This window comes from Cetorhinus maximus, chromosome 16, assembly GCF_964194155.1.
Source record: "Cetorhinus maximus chromosome 16, sCetMax3.hap1.1, whole genome shotgun sequence".
NCBI classification, from domain to species: domain Eukaryota; kingdom Metazoa; phylum Chordata; class Chondrichthyes; order Lamniformes; family Cetorhinidae; genus Cetorhinus; species Cetorhinus maximus.
Genome location: NC_135894.1, coordinates 80503751 through 80528908, shown reverse-complemented (window position 1 = coordinate 80528908; position 25158 = coordinate 80503751). Strand labels below are relative to the sequence as shown.

Here is a 25158-nt window from a genome sequence, read left to right as displayed (position 1 = left end):
CACTCCGTTGCACTTCACTTTAATGCTTGCACTTTAATTCTCCTTCCCACACACAACTGGAATTTTCCCGCCTACTTCTAGTGCTGACTGCTCGTACGCTGAATAAATGAAAACCTGGCACCAAGTGATGCGGCTTTTATTGGCTTATTTAATAATGATCTTTCATTCAAGATAGCTGCTTTCAGATGTCCTACAATTGAAAATAGGATAATTCTATCTCATACCAACTAAAACTGAATTCACCCTTGAATAATATCTCCAAGCTAACATCACTATATGTCACAATCATATCACCATTTTGGTTGAAAATTCAGTACATTTTGTTTGAAAAATAAGGTCTAAAATTATTATAAATACATATGTTGAGATCCCTTGATAAAACAAATTGCTAATCCCATACAGTAGATTTCCTTTACTCTGTTGAAATATATGCTCAGTGTGTTGGTGGAATTTTGAAGATGTGCTGGCCTAGAAATTTGAGTGCATCCATTTGGGCACACAAAGAACGGTGCCTCCACTCACTACAAATCGGAAACGGCAGCCCTGAATATGTTGCACTCTATCTTGCCATACTCCAAGCCCATTGATTAGAATTTCTGGATTTGCTAACATACAGTCAGGTTCAAAAAAAGTTAGAAAGTTCAGAATAAACTGGTCACAACAGCAGCAAACTGCAATAAGAAAGGAATAGCCAAAGTAAGTGTTTTGCCACAACCACATATCACTGAAATGAAATGGTGTAAATTAACCCTTTTGAGAACTGAATGAGCAAGAGTTCGGGAGACAAAACAGCGAGAATTCAGGGAGATAGAACAGCGAGAGTTCGGGAGATAAACCAGTGAGAGCTCGGGAGATAAAACAGCGGGAATTCAGGGAGATAAAACAGCGAGAATTCAGGGAGATAAAACAGCATGAGTGGAGAGACAGTTGGGAGATTGAAAACAGCGTAAATACAGAAATGTAAATTTCTAAACAAGTGCACAGAAGGTAAGAATTTATAGGCACAGGAGAGGGTGCTGATTTGTGAATAAGGGTGAAGAATTTCTACTTTCTATTCATCTCCAGATTATAGTTAATTGTACAAGTATAAAATTAAAGTAAGTAAAAGTAACTAAAGTTTAAGTTAAAAAAAAGTGATTTAAAAGTTTAAGGTTGAGGCATGGCAGGAACAGCTCAGCCAAGTGGAATGCTCATCCTGTGGCATGCGGGGAGTTGTGGACACTTCTCGTGACCCAGACGAGCCCATGTGCAGGAAGTGTCACCGGCTGCACAGGCTTGAGCTCCATGTTTCAGAGCTTGAGCAGCGGCTGGAGTCACTGAGGTGCATCCATGAGGCAGAGAACTATGTGGATAGCACGTTCAGAGAGGTGGTAACACCACAAGTTAGGGGCAAGCAGGCAGGTAAGGAATGAGTGACCGTCAGGCAGTCCAAGAGAAACAGGCAGGTCTAGCTGGAGTCCCCAGAGGTCCCGCTGACTAACTGATTTTCCATTCTGGATATCGTTGAGGGTGATGGATCCTTGGAGGAATGCAGCAAGAGTCAAGCCTGTGGCACCAGTGGCCCAGCTGTACAGGAGGGGAGGAAGAAGAGCAGCAGGACAGTACTGATAGGGGATTTTTCAGTTAGGGGACAGACAGGCATTTCTGCAGCCATCAACGTGACTCTGGGGTGGTTTGTTGCCTCCCTGGTGCTAGGGTCAAGAATGTCACAGAACGGCTGCGGGGGGAGGGAGAACAGCCAGAGGTCGTGTCCACATTGGACATAGATAGGAAGGGGGATGTGGTCCTGCAATCAGAATTTAGGGAGCTAGGCAGAAAAGAGTACAAGCTCTTGTAGTCTATGCCCCTATTAATGAAGCCTAGAATACTGTATGCTTTAGAAACAGCTCTCTCTACCTGTCCTGCCACCTTTAATGACTTATGTACATATACACGCAGGTCCCTCTGCTCCTGCACAACCTTTAGAATAGTATCCTTTATTTTATACTGTCTCTCCATGTTCTTTGTACCAAGGTGTATCACCTCACACTTCTCCGCATTGAACTTCATTTGCCACTATCTGCCCACTCCACCAATGTGTCAATGTCCTTTTGAAGGTCTACACTGTCCTGCTTATAGTTTACAATTCTCCCAAGTATTGTGTCACCCACAAACTTTGAAATTGTCCCCTGAATTTATATAAGACACTGGTTAGACCTCAGCTGGAGTATTGTGTACAGTTCTGGGTGCCACACTATAGAAAGGATGCAAACAATTTGGAGAGAGCGCAGAAGAGGTTTACGAGAATGGTTTCAGGGGTGAGACACTTAGTTGTGAGGAAAGATTAGAGAAGTCGTGACTGTTTTACTTGGAGAGAAGGCTAAGAGGTGACTTGATAGAAGTTTTCAAAACCATGAAGGGTATGGATGGAGTAAATAGGGAGAAACTGTACCCACTTGTAAATGGATCGAGAACCAGAGGGCACAGTTTTAAAGTGTTCTGCAAAAATAATGTGAGGTGAAGAAAAACTTTCACACAGTAAGTAGTTAGGGTCTGGACTGCACTGCCTGGAAGTGTGGTGGAGGCAGGTTCAATTGAGACATTCAAGAGGACTTTGGATGATTAGTTAAATAGAAACAATGCGCAGGGTTACGGGGAAAAGGCAGGAGATTGGTGCTAAGTTAAAATGCTCAGAGAGCCTGTGCAGACACAATGGGCTGAATGGCCTCCTTCTACACCGTAACAATTCTGTGATTCTGTGATGTCTTTTAGCACTTGCACTTTTGTTAGCTGCAAAAAATGATTCTTAAAAATTATTCTGAGGCTCCAAATGCCTCTGACATTGGGTCTCATTTACATGGACTTGGCAATTGAAAATCGGGCTGCTGCCAGCCCTCAGGTAACTGAAGAAGGGAGAGCAGCCAGAAAGAAGAGGCAAGTGGGTTGGGAGACAGGGGGGAAAATCGGTGGATTGCGGATAATGGCAATGAGGGTGGAGTGCTAGAGAGCAGGTCTCATAGGTGTGGGTTGGTGGACTGGATGGCGCTGGCAGGCAAGGACCTTTGTTCTTTAAATGTGGGATCCTGGCTCCATATGCAGCTAAGAATTTGAAAAAAAACTTGCCTTGTTGGTGGTGACCTGACAGACTATCCCTTAACGGACTATCTGTTAGGTCACATGCAGATCTGGTTTACCTGAGCATAGCTGGAACTGACATTGGGGCTGGGAGTTTCCGCCCCTGTTTGGAGAATCTCACGAGAAGGCCCTAGTCAAGTTTCCCAATGACGTAAATCCAGGATGCGATTGTCCCCTCCCCCGTCAATGGCAGGTCGCCTTTCCCACTGTTGAACATCAGGAACTTAATTGGGATCAAATTGCATATAATCATTGTGGACACAGGCCAGAATCATTCCCACATGTCAAATTTAAATCCCACGATGGTGTAATTTGCAACTGCCTTTAAAAGGTGTGAACCTGGCAACCTCAACTTTGAGGGCAACTCGGAGTCGAGGGCACACAACTTTGTGCAGTATTCGTGATGATCCTAGTGCCAATGATTGCTCCTCTACTGTTAACCCCTCGTGCGCACACTTCAAACTCAAATGTTTGCTATGGTGCTGTGGAACCTATGCGCAATTGGGCAAACATGAGGATCCTGTTGGGAAAGGCGGCTATCGAACACTGACGGAAGGGTGCGCTCCTAGTCCCTTGCATTATGTTTCAGTTGACATTGAAAAGTCACCTCCGTGGTCCAAGCAAACTGTGAAGTCTCGGAGTCCAGGTTAGGAAAATGCCTGCGCCTGAGATGAGAGTTCAGGATGCAGTCGAGTGGCCGAAGCTGCTGCCATTCGGTCATGTGGTGTGGGGCGGTGCTGGGTGTGGGCATGGTGAGGCAACATGTGCACTAAACACTTGGGCATCCATGTGGTGGCCTGGACTCTCCTGCATTAAGGGGCCTTGAGAAGCAGCCGCGGACGATGACTTGACCAAGAGTGGTCCATTGGAGGCAATTGCTGACCCTTACGTCTCTCTCTTTGATACTGCAGTGAGGAGACCATCAGGAACATGGAGCCTGGTGATCTCGCTGTCTGCCTGATTGCTTATAGGCAGGGGAGAAGAAGGATAAAAATGCGATGGAGGCACCTGGCTCGACAGAGGGAGCAACAAAATCCTCAAGACCAAGGGGCAGCACTGCCTCCTCCGCACACAGAGAAGATGAACCCTACAGAGCCAGCTGGATGGCTCTATTTTCAAAGTCTGTGAGGACCTTGATTTTGGGCATTCCTCCACCAGCCTGCAACCTCTATCTTTTGTTGTGTGCCAGCTTGTCCTACATGAATACAAATGGAGAGTATAAATAGGACACCTGCAAAGTCAGATAAGAAGGATGCCTGGCATGTGTGGGTGGTGAGTGGTGCCATGAACTGGATGAGGACACAATCCTCAGGACTGATGAGGGTGTGTGTGAGAGAGTGAATGGTGATGTCCCTTGAACTGGCAGTGAGTGAGATCCCTGTGGATGTGTGATGGGTTTGTGAGTTGAGAGTGATGAGAAGAGTGACTTACCCTGGCAGAAAGGAGGAGATCATTCATCCTGTTTTCGCATGGGGTGGTTGTCCCCTTTTACAGGGTGTTGGCACTGACCAGCACTGCCACCCATGCTGTATTGGTAACCTTAATTGCTGGTCTTCATCCAGAGAGGGGGTAGAGGACTTGGCGACAGGCCTCCAATGCCTCTGGTAGGTGCTCGAGGGAGGCGTCACTAAATTTGGGGAACAGCATGTTCCCTCCCTTTGGCAGCCATGACTTTCCAGCAGCCCTCGATGCCTTAGACATTGCTAGCTCTGTGCATGGGTGCCCTTTAAATATGGCGCCTGGATTACTGAAGGCCTGAGGTGATGGCCAGGGGGGGCGAATTGGAGGCCGCCCTGCCAGCCATCAGACGTGAAACCCGGGCCTCTGCATTTTTGAAACAAAGTGCTGCACAATACAGCGGAAAAAGCCACCATTGCCGTTAACAGGTCAAATGCCGCTTCCCTGCCCGATATCGGACTTTGCCGATTTCTGGGATGATTCCGCCCTGGGTTTCTCAGGGCAAACCAATCGTGCAGTGGGGAAATCAAGCATGTATTAGGCCCGTTAAGGCCTATTACCTGTTTCAGGTGTACACAGTGCAGGTATAATTTTCGGCATTTAGCAATGTTTTGATTTTCCGGCTCTTAATTAGCATGTGTCTCTTAACCCGTCATATTGGAGGCTTTGGGACGTCACATAGTTCCTGAGAAATGGGTGTTACATGGCTGAATTTTTAGGCCACCATATTGTCAGTCTTGTGTTGACTTCATATACACCTATTTATTATTTTATCTACTTTACACTTCACAATCTTTTAGTAGCTCTGTCAATTTTAGTAATTTTTCCACATAGGTTCCAGTTCTTTTTTTATAGTAAAATTCTGTTATGCTTTTCTGGAGGCAAAATGCTGGTATATTTTGCCATGCGACAAACTTAAGAGGCTTGGGCTGGATTTTCCTCTGGGGCAGGAGGAGGGATAGGCAGGACTTAAGAATCACAAAAGTTTAGAATGCAGGTACAGCAGGTAATTCGGAAAGTTAATAGAATGTTATCATTCATTGTGAGGGGAATTGATTACAAAAGTAGAGAGGTTATGCTTCAGTTGGTGAGACCACATCTGGAGGATTGTGTACAGTATCGGTCTCTTTATTTAAAGAAAGATGTAAATGTGTTAAAAGCAGTTCAGAGAAGGTTTACTAGGCTAATACCAGGAATGAGCGGGTTGTCTTATGAGGAAAAGCTGGACAGGTTAGGCTTGTATCCACTGGAATTTAGAAGAGTAAGAGGCAACTTAATTGAAACCTTTAAGATCTTGAGGGGTCTTGACAGGGCAGATGGTTCCTCTTGTGGGAAAATCTAGAACTAGGGGTCACTGTTTAAAAATAAGGGGTCGCTCATTTAAGACAGAGATGAGGAGAATGTTTTTCTCTCAGAGGGTTGTGAACCTTTGGAACTCTCTTCCTCAAAAAGTGGTGGAAGCAGGGTCTTTGAATATTTTTAAGGCAGAGCTAGATAGATTCTTGATTAAAAAGGGGGTGAAAGGTTATCAGGGATAGTCAGGATTGTGGGGTTGAGGATACATTCAGATCAGCCATGATCTTATTGAATGGCGGAGCAAGCTCGAGGGGTCGAGTGGCCTACTCCTGCTCCTAGTTCGTATGTAGAACTTCCACCCACTGACCTGGCCTGCTGTAACCCTGGCCCATGATTCCTGGTTTGGGGCTATTTTAGCATGTTGGGTGGGCTCCTGGCAGGAGGCCTATTGCAGTCCAGGAAGAAGAGGAGCATCACTTAAAAGGGTTAGAAGAACCCTAAAGATAAACCTGAAATTTTTATTTAGATCTCAGACTGGGGCAATATTTTTATCTGGTGATCAGTTCAGATCTCAGGAGAGGCTGTGGAGCCCACTACTACACCCTCTTCTTCTAATAGGGACAAAGGCTGGCTTTCCACAAATGCCCTAGGATTTACCGTCATCTTCAAAATTATTGTTACCTGACTTTAACGCAGCCAATTATTGTTTTCTATTTTTAAGTACCACAAATTATAACCTTTACCATGAGGTCAATTAAGGAATACATCTTTTTAAAACCCTAAGCTGTTTTGCAGACTTGTTTCAATTGAAAAAAAATATTTTGCCATTTTATCTTTACAGGGAGCAATAGAAAAGGCTCATGAATATGAAAAGCTTTCTCAAGCCAACAAAGTCACAGTGAAAGAGAAAGAAGCCATAGTTTTCAAAGCTAGAATCGTGTCTTCAGCCATACAGGGTATGAGCTCTTTCAAATCTTCTAGGGTTTCTTGAAATTTAATTCTTAAGAGCCAATTTTAATCCCCTCATCAAACTGTCAGGAATGGAGCGGGTGGGAAGGTAGGTAAAGTTGGTGGTTGTGGGGGACTGTGGGGAGGGGGCTTTGCATCATGTTCCCATCCCCCACCATTTTTACTTGCCCGACCTAGAAGTCCTAATTCAAAAGGTAGAGTTGCTTCCCGCTGATTTTATTTGTGATTCACATGCCATTTTAATCACTGACCCAATGGTGACAATGGACATCCTGGTCTTGGGAACAGTTGAGCAAGTGATTTCTAATTGTTTTTACTGGTTTTTTGGGGTCAGGAGAAACAAGAGAACAAGAGTCCTTCTCTTAGCTCTACAAGAGTACCTTTGGCCTCTCCTGTTTACCACAACCCTCCTCAAATCCTTACTTACCTTACTCTGGATCACCAGCAGCGCCCTGAGTACTCACCAATTTTGACTCCCTTCTGCTGGAAGTTACATCAGTCCCACTGGCTTCAGGCAGGAGCCATTGTGGGGTCAGATGGGGGCTGCTCCAGGGTGGACAAGGTGGTTCCCCATTTCCTTCAGCTTCCCCACACCTCCATTTCTCGCCCAGAGTTGAAATCAGTCTTATAGAAACGACTGAGAAAGCACTAATGACATTGCCACAGAGGGTCCCCCGTCCACCTTAATTAATAATGCACTTCCAGACAGTTCTCTCCTTCATCCATTTCCTTCCAAAAATTCATTTTTCTTTGGTTTTATTTAAACCTATTTTAACTGTTGCCTTTGGGAGACTGCACTGATTGTTCTCTGTTACATTGGCAAATTCTCTGTTTTACTTAGAAATAGATGATAAAGACCCAAAAGAAGCTATTAAGCCCAAAACCACCTTATGGCAGTTGAACAAACACATAGATAAACCTATCAAATGAATGTGCCCCAGATTAATCAGATTGACTATTGCAGGAATTTTCCCAAGCAATGTTGCCTGATGAAGTTTGCAACTATCACTTTTGAAGCACAAAGGAGGCAAAAAAAAAAGCTGTCTGCATGTAAATATAGTGATCAATCATCGCTTTAAGGATCTAACCTTTCACATTAGCCTCGGTATACAAGAATCATTGGTTGCTACATTTCTTTGTGAATACTGCACCACTAGAAAGAAGAGACTGTTGCTATAAATGCTTGCATTTTCCAAGTGCTGTCTCTTAACAGACTCACATTTATAAATGAGAAATTTTCAGTTAATAGCTGTATTTGAGAATTTTCAGTTCGGTAACTGTACATTTGTTTGTTTTTGTGATTGCAGCTGAAATCAACCATTTTAACCATGAACTTACTAATGACTACAAAGAAACAATTCAACACTTTCTGTATGAACAGGTTCAGATGTATAACAAGGTAAACCCCAAAATCTATGTGACTACTCCTCAGTCCTATTGAACATTTTGTATCTCTTTCTGTATTTAAATTGACTGAAATATATTCCGGGCTTAAACAGCCATGAGAAGTAGAAGTCGGGATATTGGGTCATTTATTTTCCAAACTCAGTGTTGTGCTTTATACCTTTGGTGATAAGCGGAGATGGCATATGTCATGCCCAGAAAAAGACATGTTATATTCATAACTTTAAACTTGGACTGTGTTCGAATGTAAGCTTGTGGAACTGCCTTAGTTTATTTAAAAATGGACACTGATTAACTTTTAAGATGGCTGCCAAGCTGGTCGGTGATCTTTGCAGTTCCAGCACAGTTTCCAGAAAGTTCCAAAGTTAATCATAATGGGTGGGGCTCTCCCCCTTGAATGGACAAAGCACTCCTTTGTGGAATTCACACCTGACATTGTTTGAAGCTTACTCCTAAACAAAGACAAAGGACTCTTAGACTCTGTCTCCAGGTTTGCAATGTAACAAAGGAAAGCTAAGAGATCAGTTATTTGCATGTTAAATGTGAAAGACCATAATCTACCTTGTATTGTACATCAATGGCCATTGACAATGTGACTAAAACTGGTTTTCTAATATTGAAATTCTTTTATCCCAACACTCAGAAGAGACCTGGGGGTCAGTCTGCAGAATAACACTGATAAGACAACAGCTGCAGTAAAAGGCTTTTTGATCTTTGTCTTTTAAGAACTAAGGGGCTTAAATGTCTTTTCAAAAGCCTCTTAGCCTGATTCCAAAGCTCTGAGTCCACCTGTAAAGGAATTGGACCTCCTGATAAAACAGCCATGGTACCTGATTTCATGACCTGCTGAACATTGTTCTCTTAGAAGTAATCCTGATACCTGACCCTCAGCCAACTGGACTTACCTGAACTATAATTCAAGAGTGGGAAAGGCATCCTTCTTCACTGGACTTGCAAAGACCCATGGACTGTTAACTATTCTTTTGGTTTACTACTTGTAGAAGTGCACTATCTTCTTTAATTATATCTCCCTTGACTGTGTGGTGTGTGACTGATGTAGCGTTTAGATCTTTCAGGGTAAGTGTGAGAATAGATAATTGTCTTTGTGTAAACCCATAAAAGACTGCTGCTGGTACCTTTAAACTGACCTAACACTGATGGAGGTTTAGAAAAATATACATCTAGCTTTTCAATAACTCACTACAGACAGAAGGCAAGGGAATTTGGGGATTTAGTTTATGTCTCCTCCCTTGTCTGTAACACACACTAGTTTCTATGTCTAAACATTACCTATCATTACAGTGCTTTTAAAATGTCTGCTCTCATGCTTACAGCCTCATGCTTTCAGTTTAGTTTCTGTTTCTTTGTGAACCACACCTAGGCTCAACCAACAGCACACAGAGAACATTTAACAGATGCACACAATCAAAATGCCAAACAACTGAATACTGCATCTTTTCCCCCTTGCAAAACTAAAAGACCCTATCTTAAATTCAATTATCCTAAACATCAAGCTCAGAGTTCAGCGTATCTGTTTTCTCCAAGTGCAGAAGTACTCTTTGAGATTTGGAGGTTGTTGATAACAGCGCTGAGATCTACAAATTTGAAGTCGTCATTCTGCATGATCAGATCGATGAGGAGAATTATCAACGTTGCAGTCACTCATCAGAAAAGGGAATGTATCCTCATGATCACTATCCTCGAAATATTCTGGCCTGGTCACTATCAAGCTTGTCATGTAACAGATAACTGTTGGTACCAAGCAACCATTTGATCTGCTTTGCCCTTGATAGAGATGATGCAAGTTTGTGGTTACAATTTGGCCATCTGATGCGAACCCAGTCTCCAACTTAAAACCTTGGTCTCCTTGAGTGTGTTCGCTTGTCAAAGTATGCTTTAGCAATTTCCTCTGAATTAACTCTGACATTCTTGTTGGATAGTGGTGATGACTTAAGAATGTTCAGCAGCATGTGACCTGTCATATGTTTAACCAGTCTTTCCAATCAGAGTGTGTGGGATGGATTAAAATGTGTGAAGTAGGATAAGAATGGATTGTCCAAACGTTTTCCCCTCTGACATACTGGCTCTCAGACTGTCCTCGATCATCCTTTTGAATCATTCGACACCACCATTCGTTTGTGGGTTGTATCATGATGTCAGATGCTGGTGAATTCTATATTGAATGGTGGAGCAGGCTCAACGGGCTGTATGGTCTACTCCTACTCTTGTTTCTTATGTTCTTGAGTTAATAAAATGTGGGAATTTGTGAGCTGACACCAAAAAAATAAAATACAATGCAACTGTCAGATTGTCATAAAACACAACTGGTTCGTTAATGTCTTTCAGGAAAAGTACCTGCCATCTCTAATGATCTGGTGCCCATGTGACTCCAGCCCATACTAAATGGCCGATCTTTAATGGCCTCGGGCAACTATAAAAATATTGCCTTGCCAGTGCCATTAAAGTCCTAGATTTTATTGTATACCAAAGAGAGGGAGGATTTGTCAGAAAGGATGGAAGGCAAAAACACAATGAAGAAGGCAAGAAAAATTAACATAAGACTAGAAGCCATAGTGGGAGGAAGATAATTTTACATTCACTATTTTAACCCCTGGCAATGCAACAGGAGACTCAATAGTAACAAATAAATTTCTAATCTGAATTTTTATTTCTTTTTCAGATAACAGATAAGCTGAGGGAAGCCTATGCTCGTTTCGAATTTTAATAGTTCCAATGGGACCCCTTAGCCTTCTCAAAAAATGCTATTCTCGTAATTTGGTATGTGAATTTTCTGTCAAGGCCCTTCTCATCTTTCAGCTCCAATTATTCTTAACTTATATTTTCTATTTTAATACTGATTGAATTGTTTGCAGTATTATGATACCAGCTCCAATAATTATTTCTTTATCTGCTCTCCTAATGCGGATTGAACCTCTGTAGCATTGATAAAACATTTCCAGACAAATAGATCCGAATATTCTGAGGCTTTTCACCAGAAGTGCCAAGCAATTCACACAGTGAGGGAAGCAAAAACAAAAGGTTCCATTCCACTTGCCCATAACTGCAAATAGCTGGCTTCAGAAATAAGTTGGGTTGGGAGAAATACAAATAAAGTTTGTTATAACGGAACTCTTTGTGTGCAACACAGAATCTTCATAAATACTCCCAAAACTTAATTCTGATGTGTATGTTTTCTGCAATAGGCTTACATTTTGTAACTTCCCTATATGCTAGGAGTTCAATTTTTAAAACTTAAATATTTAGCTAAATTTGGAATTTCCTGAAGAATTGCATACCTTAAGTTGTTCCTATTGACCAAATTGTGATCAAGTGTAAATCTGTATTGATGGCATAGCAGGAATGTCACAGCACCTTGATGAGGCTTTTGTTGTCAATGACCCCACTGCATGCTCAACTGAAACACTGGGCAGAATTTTCCAGAGCCCCCACTGGCAGCAGGTTTAATAGTGGACGGGGGAGGGGGCGGTGGGGAAACAATACAGCGGGAGCCAAAAAGTTGGTTTCCCACCTGCGTAGAATGATAGTGGAAACGTGCGCTCCCATCCGTCCTGTCAGGTCACCATTCCCACCAGAGGTCAGTGTGAAACCGTTTTGTATCCCGTTAATGGGATGTAAGTGAAGTCCTGACTGGAATCGTCCCTCCCTGCCCAATTACCCGTGCTGCCAGTGGGTTGTAAATGTTGGCACTTACCTGAAGAATGCCCAAGGCAGCCTGCTGAGATCAGGATGGATGCCTCCAGCGACCGTGGACCCTGGAACACTATATGCAGCAGTGGGTGGATGAAACTTCAACCATGTGGATCCTCCAGCTGCAGCAACTTCCAGGAGGTGGACCTTCAAGCTGCAGGTGGAAAGCTGCAGGAGGTACTGTTGGCTGTTGATGGTCTCTATTGGGGTGATGGGAGGGGTGGGATTAGATTGGGAGGAGAGAAATGAAGAGGTGAGGGGGGCGGGGGGCTGGCAGTGGTAAGGGAAAGAGAGAGATGCTGCAGGGCGTTAAATAGGTAAGCTGGTATGGAGTGGGAGAGTGGGAGGGATCGTGTTGGAGTGAGGGCGGGGGGTTGTGCAGGTGTGAACGGGCTTGGGGAGGTTGTGCAGATGTGAATGAGCATGGCAGGGGGGGTGAGGAAGGAAAAGGGTTAAGAGGCAGGGGTCTGTAGTGTCATTGGGGAGTCCTGGGAGGCAAACTCAGGGAAGTGGTGATAGGAAGGGATGGTGAGGGTTAAAGGGGGCAGTGGGAGTTGGTAGGGTGGAAGGATGAGGTGGGTGAAGGGGAGCTAAGGGTTGTTTAAGAGGATATGGAAGGAAAAGTGGATTCTGGGGGTTGGCAGAATGAGGAGGGGCAGATCTATTGTCAAGGGTGTGGGTTCCTCGGGAAGATAGGGGACTTCAGCATTCACCTGCATGTGATGGTGGATAATGGGTGAGGGTTGAAGAGTAACTATTGGAAGGTTAAATGTTGCACCCGGGGGGGGTTAGTGGTTATTGGGGGGAGGGGGGGGGTGGTGTTGGGAGGGTGTAGGTGACGGGGAGGGGGTAAATGTATTCGACTTGACTTTGAAGGTCACGACAACCGTGGCTGCTTCAAACTATGCAGAGCCTTGTGGTGGAGGCCTCAAGATGCTGCTTGGGAGTTGGGTCATCAGGGATGAGCGAAGATGCAGGTCAGCTTAACTGGACAACTGAAGGGGAGCCTCAGCATGTAGTATTTACAATGCTTGGGCCTTGGGACTGTTGATCGTGTGAATGGCATAGGCTCAGCATGCGCGGGAGACTTCTTGCACATGGCTCACAAATACCTTTGCCTCCCTGCACATGCATGGCTTCAGGGAACATAGATCCAGCCTGGGGTGTCCCTTGGAAGATGGTGGGGTCAGAGGGGGTGGGTGGGCACGCAAAGGCTTAAGGACTACATCACAAATAAACCAGATCAGATCGCATTGAAGTGCAAGTGGACTATATTTACAAAAATATCATAAAATTAACAATCATAGTGCACCCATGCAACCACATGTGACATCAAAACTTCTTAATCTTTCATTCCCTATCACTGCTTCTATGTGCCCCCTCAACATCCACAGCAGGGGTGGAGGCAGCCTGCTGACCAGTTTGTCCTGTTATCTTGGATGACCTTGGTGGATGTCTTATGGAGACCTGAGGCCTGCAGGCCTGGCTTACTTTGGCTCTCCTGCTGTAGGGCAGCTGTTCCCTCTGAGGTCACAGAGGATGAAGCTGAAGGGGTCACAAGCAAGGGGGATTCGGAAGAGCTGGACACCCTCAGAGTCAGGAGTGGAGGTCCCAGGGGCGTCCAACAGCTGTTTGCATCCTTTGTGCGCCTGAGAGCCCTTGCCTGACTCCTTGGGGGGAAGGGGCACCTGGAGTGAGGGTAAGGGGCATCTGGAGGGAGGTCGAGGTGCCCCGTCCCCCTCTCACATAGCCATTGCTAAAGCTCACCCATGGCTACAGTGATGGAGTGCAGGTCTGTGTACATCTCCAGCATAAACTGGGCGTTCTGCTGGACTAGGTCTCCACGATGTCTGCCACCCTCCCCATGGAGACCTTGATGCACACAGATGTCAGCACCGCTTCATCAGAGAGCAGGTGGATGAACTCCTCTGCCTCACGTGCCACTCTGTTGAGGGCCTCTGACACCTCTGCCTGATGTTCCCTTCCCCAGTATCTCATGGAAGGTGCATCTCAGAGACTCGGTGTAGTAACTAGATGTATTGTCCCTCTGTCCTGTCAATCACTCATCATGTGATGCGATTATGGGGGCTTCAACCAATAAGCTTATTGCGTGGGTAATCCTGTGGACGGGGCTTCCGACAGGAGACCATCTCTAGCGTGCAAGCACCTTTACATGCCTCCTAAATAAAGTTTAGCCTTTTCTTCATCAAACTTGCTGCTCCATCGAACTATTACATTTGGTGACGGGAGTAAAACCAACTGCTGCTGCTGCATACTTCACCCTGGTTGATGTGACTAAAACGAAATTGAACAATAATTACCAGTCATGCCGTTGTTTGGAAGAATCGATTCATACGATGCTGACATTGAAGATTGGAGTCAGCATATCGAGCAATTTGGGTTCTATTTTGTTGTGAATGAGATTACTGCTGAAGAAAAACGTAAAGTTATCCTGCTGAGTGCATGTGGAAGCAAAATGTATAACGTGATTCGAAACCTGACTGCCCTGAACATACCCAGTTTGAAGTCATACAGTGAGTTAGTGGAACTCGTGAAATCACACTTTCAACCCAAACCGTCTGTGATCATGCAGCGCTTCAAGTTTAATTCGAGAGTTCGTGCCCTGGGAGAGTCCATTCCTACTTTTTGTGGTGAATCTGAAACAGTTAACTGAATACTGAGAGTTTGGGGATGCCTTGAATGATATGCTGTGGGAAGACTTGTGTGCGGAGTCAAGGACGACATCATACAGCACCGCTTACTAGCTGAATCCGACATCGATTTCAAGCGCATCCTGGAACTTTCTCTCGCTATGAAAAGTGCCACAAAAGACTCTCAGGCTTAGCAGCATGTGGCTAATGGCGCTGTACTCCATATTGGGTGGCAACCTGTCCCTGCGCATGGCATGAAAAACAGAACAGATTTTAAATGCGATTCTATGCCCACTATGTGAAGACTTAGGAAACCTAATGGTAACACGACAGCTAATAAGATTCGCATTTGCTACGGATGTGGAGGAAATCATGGAGCAGACGTTTGTAGATTCAAAGAGGCAGAATGCAATTATTGCCACAGGAAAGGACACCTGGTTAGGTAGTGCAGAACAAAGGATAGGCAAACAGGCAAAACAACAAATGAATCTGATTGATCAAACTGATCCAGCAAAGGCTGAAGCTGCTACTACTGATGTATTGTATCATGTGACTGCTGTTAAATCTAAGCCCATTACAGTGACAGTGCAAGTGAATGGCAAGCAACTGCAGATGGAGGTGGATGCCAGAGCTTCAGCTACTGTTGTTGGGGAGCACGTGTTCAAGTACCTCAGTGAAGGGAGTCAGCCATTGCCATTGGAGCGGACATCCACCAAGCTGAGAACTTACACTGGAGAATCCATTCATGTCAAAGGTATTGCTGCTGTCCCAGTCTGCTGCAAACCACAGACAGCCCAACTGCCTGTGATAATCATAAAGCAGGAGGGGCCCAGTCTTTTGGGTCAAGATTGGTTGCAGGAAATGAAATTTGACTGGTCAGAAATATTCCATTTGAAGTTCGATGGAATTTCAGAGCTCAAGAAATATGACACTGTTTTTCAAGATGAATTGGGAAAACTGAAGGGCATGCAAGCTAAAATGCACATCGATCCCCAGGCAACACCACATTTCTTCAGGGCCAGACCAGTGCCTTACTCACTAAAAGAAAAAGTGGAAGCAGAGTTGTTCAGGTTGGAAAACCTGGGAATAATTCAGCCTCTCCAGTTTTCTGAGTGTGCCGCACCCATAGTCCCAGTTGTCAAGCCAGACCAGACTATACGTTTATGCGGTGACTACAAACTGACACTCAACAGAGCAGCAAAGTTAGACAAGCACCCCATTCCTAGAATCAATGATTTGTACGCCAGGTTAGCAGGAGGCAAGTCATATACAAAACCAGACCTGAGTCATGCCTATCAACAATTTGAATCGGAGAGTATGTCAAGAGAATAAGTGACAATTAATACCCATAAAGGCCTCTACCAGTACACCTGATTACCTTTTGGAGTTTTGTCAGAATGCACTATTCTTCAGTGAACCATGGATAGTCTCTTGCAGGGACTTCCACGCGTGGTTGTGTACTAGATCGCGTTCTCATCACTGGACTGACCGAAGCTGGACATTTAGCCAACCTTGAGGAAGCGCTGAGAAGATTTATGGAATCAGGTGTGAGTTTGAAGCAAGAAAAATGCACACTTCAGGCATCTGAGGTAACCTACCTGGGTCACAGAATGGACACCATGAGGTTGCGTCCTGTTAAAGACAAGATCCAAGCAATTAAAGATGCACCATCACCCTCTAATGTGACAAAGCTTAAATCTTTCTTAGGTGTGATTAATTACTATAGCCGTTTTTTACCTAATCTACCCACTGTACTGGCACCACTACATTTGTTGCTGAGGAAGAACCACCGCTGGTCATGGGGTTCATAGCAAGAAGAAGAAACTGCTTCAGTCATCATGCTTGTTGGTACATTATGGCCCATCTAAAGAGCTAGTGTTGACATGTGATGCTTCTCCTTATGGTGTAGGAGCTGTTCTATCACATCAAATGGAGGACGGATCAGAAAGACCCATTGGCAACATTTTAGAACACTTTCCCAAGCTGACGATGGCCACTCTCAGTTAGAAAAGGAAGGATTGTCAGTTGTATTTGGTGTCAAGATGTTTCACCAATACCTGCACGGGCAACATTTTACAATTATGTCTGACCATAAGCCACTGACAGGTTTGTTCAGCGAAGACGAAGCTATTCTGCCTATAGCTTCAGCGAGAATCCTACGTTGGGCTGTGACGCTATCAGCTTATGAGTACACACTCATGTACCACCTTGGCTCGCATATAGCCAATGAAGCTGCGCTTAGTCATCTTGTCAATACAACTATTCCACAAGAGTTAGTATTATTGTTAAATTTCTTGGATTCATCACCTGTATGTGCCAGACAGATCAAGAATTGGACGAACAGAGACCCAGTACTGTCAAAAGTTAAAGACTTTGTTTTACAAGGATAGCCAAGAACGCTTGTGCCAGATGACTTACAACCATTTTATTCCAGAAACACTGAACTGAGTTGTCAAGACAGAATTTTGCTGTGGGGTTCAAGAGTTATGGTCCCATCACAGAATAAAGAGTCACACTTGGCAGAGCTCCACAGTGCACACCCAGGCATATCGAAGATGAAGATGCTGGCACGTAGCTATGTCTGGTGGCCAGGAATAGACAGTGACATTGAGAGCATATTTAAACACGGTTCCCTTTGCCAGCAACACCGGAAGCTACCTGTTTCAGCTCCTCTTCACCCATTGGAATGGCCTGGTCGACCTTAGGTTAGACTGCATATTGACTATGGGGGACCGTTTCTAGGCACCATGTTCCTATTAATCGTCAATGCACATTCAAAATGGCTTGATGTCTATGAAGTGAAAATGCCAACTTCAGCTGCAACAATTGAAAAGCTGCGTCATTCCTTCGGTATACATGGTTTACCTGAGATTATTGTTTTGGATAATGGAACAGCTTTCACCAGTGTGGAATTTCAAAGATTCACAGACCCGAACGGCATCCGGCACATAAAGACCCGCTCTCTGGCATCCTTCATCCAATGGTCTCGCCGAAAGAGCTGTCCAGACTTTCAAAGCTGGTATGAAGAAGTTATCCGGAGGCACCCCGGAGTCTCACCTTTCCAGATTTTTCCCAAATTACTGTACAATGCACATACTACTACGGGCTCAATACCATCGGAGTTACTGATGAAACGCTATTTGCATACGCATTTACACCTGCTGTTTCCAAATCTAGACGGGAAGGTAACAGAGTCAGAATAATCAAAAATTGAACCACGATCTAGACAGCAAGGCTCATACGTTCCGTGTAGGCGATCCTGTGTACATGTGTAATTTTGGAAATGGACCCTATTGGACTCCAGGAGCCATCTTTACAGAGACTGGTCTATTATCTTTTCAAGTGCAAGTCGAAGATAGAATTGTACGTAAACACGTCGATCATATTAAAGCTAGAGAAACATCTCAATGAACACAAGATCAACCTGTGATTGATGTTTCACCGCCAACTTCTGAGGAGTGTGATCGTCCTAGAGCTGATATTCTGGACGTATCTAGTTTCCAAATACAGAACTACCCAGTTCCAATGATGAATCTACTAGTGCAGCTCCAGATCCCATTAATTCTTTTCAGGAACCTTCTTCGGTAGAGCTATGCTGCTCTAACCGTCTATGCAGAGCTCCTCAAAAACTTGACTTTGTAATCACCAGAGACCGTATTAATGTTTGCTGGTTTTCCGGACAGTTTTTTTATTGTAAATGTAAGAAACTTAAAGGGAGAGGAAATGTAGTAATTTAATGTATGGTCCCTCCCCCCTGTTAATCACTCATCATGCGATGCAATTACAGGGGCTTCGACCAATAAGCTTATTGTGTGGGTAATCCTGTGGGCGGGGCTTCCAATGCGAGATTGTGTCTAGTGTGTAAACACCTCTACATGTCTCCTAAATAAAGTTTATCCTTTCTTCACCAAACCTGCTGCTCCATCGAGTTATTACACACGTCACCTGACTTGGACATCAAAGATGCCTCTTCCCCAGCTGTGCTGCAACTGTCAGTGAGCTTGGCTGACTCTGCCTCTTCCTGTTGTGGACACGTGTTCATGTTCAGAATGTGAGACCCGGCCTGAACTGATTAAGTTGTGTCTCTGCACTGGTGGAGGGTGCAGATAACTGCTGTGGTGCCTCTACAGATGCACTTTCTTCCTCCTCCCCAATGCCCTCAGTCTTCTGTGGGCTGGAGGAACTGCTGGACTGGGTCCCCTCTTGTTCTCTTGCCCTCAATCTGCTGGCACCTGTAAGTGAGAGAGGAGAGAGCGAGTAATTGCATGCGCTGCCTTCGACATGACCCTTAGGTTTCTATGTGATTACATTATGCATGGATCCTTACTGAATGGAGGCTGCCCACCAATCTCTCCATCACCCCAGGCTCAGTCTGGTTCCTCACCAGCCAGCTGGGCTGCTCACTCCTCGGATTCGGTGAGGTTCTTGAGGTCAGGCCGTCTCTCTCTCTCTCTCTCGCCCGCCTTGCACTCACGCTCTTTCTCTCTCTCTCTCTCTCTCTCTCCTGTTGTGCCTCAACTTTTCCTGTGCAAAGAGAGAAGATGAGGTTGAGAGCAGTTGGTTTTCAGATATCTTTCTCATGCTTACAGTCTTAAAAATAACCCACTGGATTGTGTGCCATGTGATTGATACACTGCAGGTTGTCCAGAAGAGTTCTGGGGTAGCATCCTCCAGAGCAGTGAGCCCATGCAGGTAGAAGGATAAGGCTCATAGAGGCGTGCAATTAGCAGTACTTGCTGATGCCCTCAACATCTAATCCCCTCTCCCCCGCCTCCCCTCCCAGACAGCATCTGAGCTCTGTGTGTCAAAGGGTCAGGGGCGGCCTCTTCACCTGCAGACTGGATGGACCGCAATGGAGCTATAAGGCATCACCTTATAATGTTGGGTAGCTCTTTTATGCATGGGCCTCACGGATGCTGCCCTTGTCACTGAGGCACATGTCTCTACCATTCAGTAAGGTGAGTGTGAGCAGTTGAGGGTTCACCTATCCTGGCGGAGTGGATGAGGTCCTTTATCCATTTGCGTCATTGCAGGGCAGGCCTCTGGTGAAGGCCCTGGGCACTGACATCCCTGGAGACTTCCTCCCATGCTGGATTGGTCACGCCTCCCCCTTCCATCCTCGGGGTACAGGGCAGCCCTCCTGGCCTCCACTGCATTGAGATGGACTCCCAAGGACGCATCACTGAATCTGTGGGCCGGAGCTCCCTGTGATCGGCGGGCCATCTCCTCCTTCAGCAGTGGATAAGTGTGATGCCTGGGCAGCTGTTAAGTATGGTGCCTGGATATGACGGTGGGGCACACACCATCCAGCCCACTCCCCGCCGTGAAAAACATTGAGAAACCCTCAACTGCATAATTAACGAGGCGGTATGGTGCTAATTCCCACCAGCTTTCGTGGCGGGTAACAACCTCGGTTCCCGCCCCTGCCATGGGACTTAGTCCTGGGATGGAAAATTCTGCCCACTAGGTGGTGAGGTTTTAAGTCAATTATGGAGCTGTAATGGATAAAGATAGAGGGCTTCTTCATTGGAAGAGGGAAAGGGTGGAAAATCTCTTAACATTCAGTCACATAGCAGTTCAGTCAGAGCCCTAAATGTGCATTCACACAATAATGTAGAATTAGTGCAAAGTGACTTCATAGGGCATCAGGATCCAACCTGAGACCAAAAGCCAAGAGGAATAAGAAATGTCTGTCCCATTCTGCCTCTGAGTCACTTTGGGACTTGATAGCCAATTTGCATTCCAGAAGTTTAACATGAGTGGGAAATTAAATATCTTTCTTCCCTCTTTATCTGGGGAACTGCGCAATCTGGGAGACTTAATGGAGGAGGAAAAAAATCTGCTCAGAATGCTCACGTGTAAGGGGAAATTGGTCATTGTAAAGTCAAGAATACTGATTTTAAAATATTTTTGCTATTATTACCAGATATGTTGCTTTGTTTACTCACCACTTGGTTGTACTTCACTGTAAATATTTTGAAGAATATTAACATACAAAACAAAAATGATTAAATATGTTTGTGATATTTTCTGTTGATTTCAGCTATGTTTTGGTGATCCTAGAATAGTAAGACAGAAAATATTACAGTTTGTAATTTGTTTGGAGTATCATTAATAAAGTTTTATATTTTTGCTACACATTACAGTATTTTTGTTATTACTTTGTGCTTCAGAAGAAAATATCTGTTACTTCTCAGCTTTACTTTAGATTGTTATAATCCATAACATTCAAGTTTATGGAACTTCCTTTTTAATATTCAGACTGCGTGCCAAAAACGATGGTGTTGCTCATTTTTATTATTCATTCATGGTATATGAGTGTCGCTAACCAGGCCAGCATTTATTAGCCATCTCTAATTGCCCCTGAGACAACTGCGTGACTTGTTTGGCTGTTTGCGAGGACAGTTAAGAGTCAGCCAGATTGCTGTGGGTCTGGAGTTACCCATGAGACAGATCAGGTAAAGGACAGCAAGCTTCCTTCCCTTAGTGAGCCAGGTGAGTTTTTACGACTTTTTGGTAATTTAATGGTCACTACTCCAGATTAATTAACTGAATTTGAATGCCCTAGTTGTTGTGGTGGAATTTGATTTTATGAGCTGGATTTTTATTCTCTGAAGGTGGTAAGTTTGGAGGCAGTATTGGTGTGGTGTTCGGTTGGTGTGGCGTTTTGCTGGCATGTTCCTCCCTCCTAAAGGCTGCTTCTGGGGGGTGAGGGGTGCCCCCAGCAGCCAGTAGCCAGTAATGCCAATTAAAAATGCTAATTGTGGCCACTCTTCACACACCGTTTGGAATTTTCCAGATGGGCCCCTCGCTGAGGCTGAAGCCCAGCAGATGGATAGAAGACTGCCGGTGGCAGGCCAACCAACCAGCAATTTCTCCTTTAATTCCCCCCCAACTTGTGCCCACCCCATCACCACCTCCACAATGATGACCTGATAGCTGTGGCCACATTTTATTTGTAAACTTTCTGAAGTCTTCAGAGGGTGCCTCCATCTTGAGGTGACCTCTCGTTTTCCCACCCACATTGGCAGCATGCACCTCTCCTGGTAGGTCTGCCTACCCACCCCCCACCCAAAAGCCTCGACCTCTTAATTGGCTGTTTCCTTGAAAATCTCCTCCAGAGTTGTGCCATAGCCACTTCCGAGTTCCTGACCCGAATATGAGCCCGACATCCAGATCAGGATCCTGGAATTGAAATCCAGCCCTCTGTCCTCTAGATAGTTTGTCTAAGGATTAATAGTCCGGTACAGAACCACTCTGCTACAACGCCCCAGTTTGATATCGACATCCCTGTTTTAGCATCCATTTCCTTTTCACCCATCATCTATGCAATCTCAGCTTAATTCATTTTTCACTTGACACAAGCTGCAGAACTACGATGCTGATTACATTTTGCAAAAACGAAATAGACAGGTTTGAACTTAGGAAAAAGAATTACTGATCATAAACATTTCCGTATGCTATTTTTTAAACTCTTTTTTTGAAAACTTTGAATTGCAGAGCAGCCACTACAATAAGAGGAAAGCAACCCAAATGAAAGCACAATAAAAAAAATATCTAAAACAATCAACGTTATGACATGCACAAGATGACAACATTGCAACACTAATAAACCTAAGTACAGCTAGATACTCAAAACAAGCTTAAAGTCAATAATAAGTTCAAACAATCACGAAGTTGTGGTGATAGAAGTCTTGACAAGGACTAAGGTTCTTCTGTCAGCCCAATAGAATGGGAGAATTATAGACCCTTCCAGAACCTGGGAAGCATCTGGAAGCAGACTCTGGAACCCACTAAGAACATTTAAAATAACACAGCCCACATTCTCATTGTGTGTAATAATCAAAAAGAACAACTATACACAAATAAATAAACCTGAGTTAGATGGGAGAAATATATTTAATTAAGCTGCCTTCCATTATCACTTCTTACAAAGCAAGTGAGATGGCTTCACTCCCCATTCCCAGAGAATCAGAAGGCAACAATAACTTTCTATGCCACACCAATGCTGAAACTGTGTGGACAACCTGGAGGCAAGTGCCAAACTGCCTCAGGAGTAAAGCACTGTGCAGCTTTCTCTTACATGGGCTTTCCAGCTAATATTTCCAAGGCTTTATGCCACTTCAGTTTACAGTCTGTTACAACTAGAAAGGAACGAACTTTATGCCTGACACCATTTTGCTTCTCACAAAATCCCCTTCTCTGTGCAATAAATAAATAAGAGTTTGTGCAGCTTCTTTTCCAATGGCGATACCTAAAAACCTGACCCTAGAATCTGATGAACTTGTCAGTCACTTTCTGTCCTGTATTTTGTCCACCTGCCCTTCTGCTCGAAACGCCAAGCAATGAATTTCTAACTCTCCCTCTTTTCTGATATCTTTAACACCTAAGGCAGGATTTTCCCGTCGGTGAGTGGTGCCGACGCATAAAATGATGCGCGGTGACATTGGGCGGAACTCATGACGTCACCGCGCCCCACTTAAATTTTCAGGTAGGCGGGGGCGCAGCAAAATCAGCTGTGCGCCCACCGACCTGTCAATGGCAAATTGAGGCCATTGACAAAGTCATTGAAGTAATTAAAGGACCTGTCCATCCAACCTTAAGGTCGGTGGGCAGGCCAGGAACCCTGACGGGCTTCAGAAAGAACATAAAACCTCATCCACAGGTGGGATGAGGTTTCATGTAGGTTTTTAAAAATTTAATTAAAGTTTTCTAAAAAGTTATGGACATGCCCTGACTAATGTCAGGGATTTTTTTTTTCTATTTTTAATATTTTTTATTGTACAGCGATCTCCCTGAGGCAGCACTTAGCCTCAGGGAGGTGAGTGCGCTCTTTCATGTGCATGCGCGAAAGAGCGCACTCTCAGGTTTAGGGAATCCCCCTCTGCCCGTACAGGGAGCGCATAGCACTTCCGTGCGGACGTCACGCTGGGTGGGCCTTAATTGCGCGCCCACACTTCAACATCCCCGGGTGAAAATCCTGTCCCTAGACCCCTCTCTCTGTGTTTTCCATTCTATCTGCAAAACCCAGATATCACCTGCCCCTTCCCCTTGATAACAACCCTAACTTCAAGGTACCATTGATCTTTGGATCTTGCTTTGCTCCAGTCTCCCTATGGCCCCCTATCGAGCTCTACCTGTCCCATCCCCCCTCTACCGGCTTATATTTCATCTCATTTCTATATGTCTTAGTTCTGATGAAAGGTCATACGGACTCGAAACATCAACTGTATCCCTCTCCGCAGATGCTGTCAGACCTGCTGAGTTTTCCCAGGTATTTTTGTTTTTGTTCTAGATTTCCAGCATCCGCAGTATTTTGCTTTTATATCCAGTCTCTACTGCTTCACTGATTGGGCACTTTGCTGCTCCACTGCTAGCTATTGTTGAGTCTGGTGCAATCCTATATTCCTACATCTGGTCTTGCAGTATATTTCCAGGCTTCTCCATCCCTTAATCTCATTGCTGCCCCTTGCGCTCATTTCTTCTTCTCCCTCTTACCACTCCCCACAACCATAATTTTAAAAAAACTTGAACATGGGAATTAAGCTAGGTGATTGTAGAATGACAGACAAAAAGAATAAGCAGGAAATTTTGCTCCAACTAGTCTTGCCTCCATTGTGTATGAGTTTCTACCGTGAGATGATATTAATGAACACGTAGAAAAGCACAGGAAGATTGATACTGAAGAAAGAAGAATGTAATTTGTTAACAATCCTAATTAGGTGGCAACATTGCAAACCATAGTGAAGCATCCAGAAAACTGCACAAGGATAGAGCTTGGCACAATGTGCAAGCCTGAATTCTTTTTTTTATTTTGACTTTTAATTGTTATTGTCACCTTTCTTGATTATTTGTTTGTAATGTTTAGTTTCTTGAACTAGAACATTGAAGGGGTGGTAAATTCGTCCTTTGTACATATATGGGCATGTAAGCAAAGAACAGGGGAGTGATGTTTGAATTTGTACAAGACATTGTTTCTTCAAGGTTGGAACATTTCTGTACAGCTAAGTGTACAGTAAATAATGATACTGTAAATAGGATGTTGCATTTTGGAGAAAGTTAAGGAGTTATTAAACATGGAATGTTTTATAATAAAAACAGAAAATGCTGGAAAGAGTCAGGCAGCATCTAGGAGAGAGAAAGAGAGTTAACTGTTCAGGAGAACTGGAAAAAATTAGAGATGTGACAGGCTTAAAGCAAGTAACAAGGCGGGGAAAGGGGTACGGGAAGCTAAAAGAAAAGGAGAGGGTGTAAGGCAGGTATGAGTAAATGACAAAAGGAATGGTGGAGCGAGGTAAAAGCGGGTGATAATGGGATAAGTAAAGAAACAAAGGTTGTGTCTAGAGAAGGTGGAAGTGGGAAAGCGGAATCATTATCAATAACTGCCATCCAAAACCAAACCAAAAGAGGCAGGGGTTATGGTGTGAAATTGTTGAACTCAATGTTAAGGTCAGAAGGCTGTAAAGTCGCCAATCGAAAGGTGAGGTTCTGTTCCATGAGCTTATGTTGAGCTTCTTTGGAAAAAGTAGAAGGCCGAGGACAGAGAGTCCCAAGTGAG

The 25158-nt window shown here is 44.4% G+C and overlaps 1 protein-coding gene across 4 annotated transcripts in view; it reads left to right on the top strand.

The window, feature by feature from the left end:
• Window positions 1-11370, top strand: part of LOC144691756 (sorting nexin-9-like) — a 98672-nt gene extending 87302 nt beyond the window's left edge. For 3 of the 4 annotated variants that reach the window (XM_078560185.1, XM_078560184.1, XM_078560183.1), the window contains 3 exons: window positions 6710-6824; window positions 8145-8236; window positions 9623-10374. In XM_078560185.1, coding sequence (XP_078416311.1) covers window positions 6710-6824; window positions 8145-8236; window positions 9623-10015 — 600 coding nt within the window. In that variant the 3' untranslated portion in view covers window positions 10016-10374. Of the gene's footprint in view, window positions 1-6709; window positions 6825-8144; window positions 8237-9622; window positions 10375-10921 lie in introns of those variants that run through there. The other variant, XM_078560187.1, reaches the window with a different exon arrangement.
• Window positions 11371-25158: the final 13788 nt, after the last annotated feature.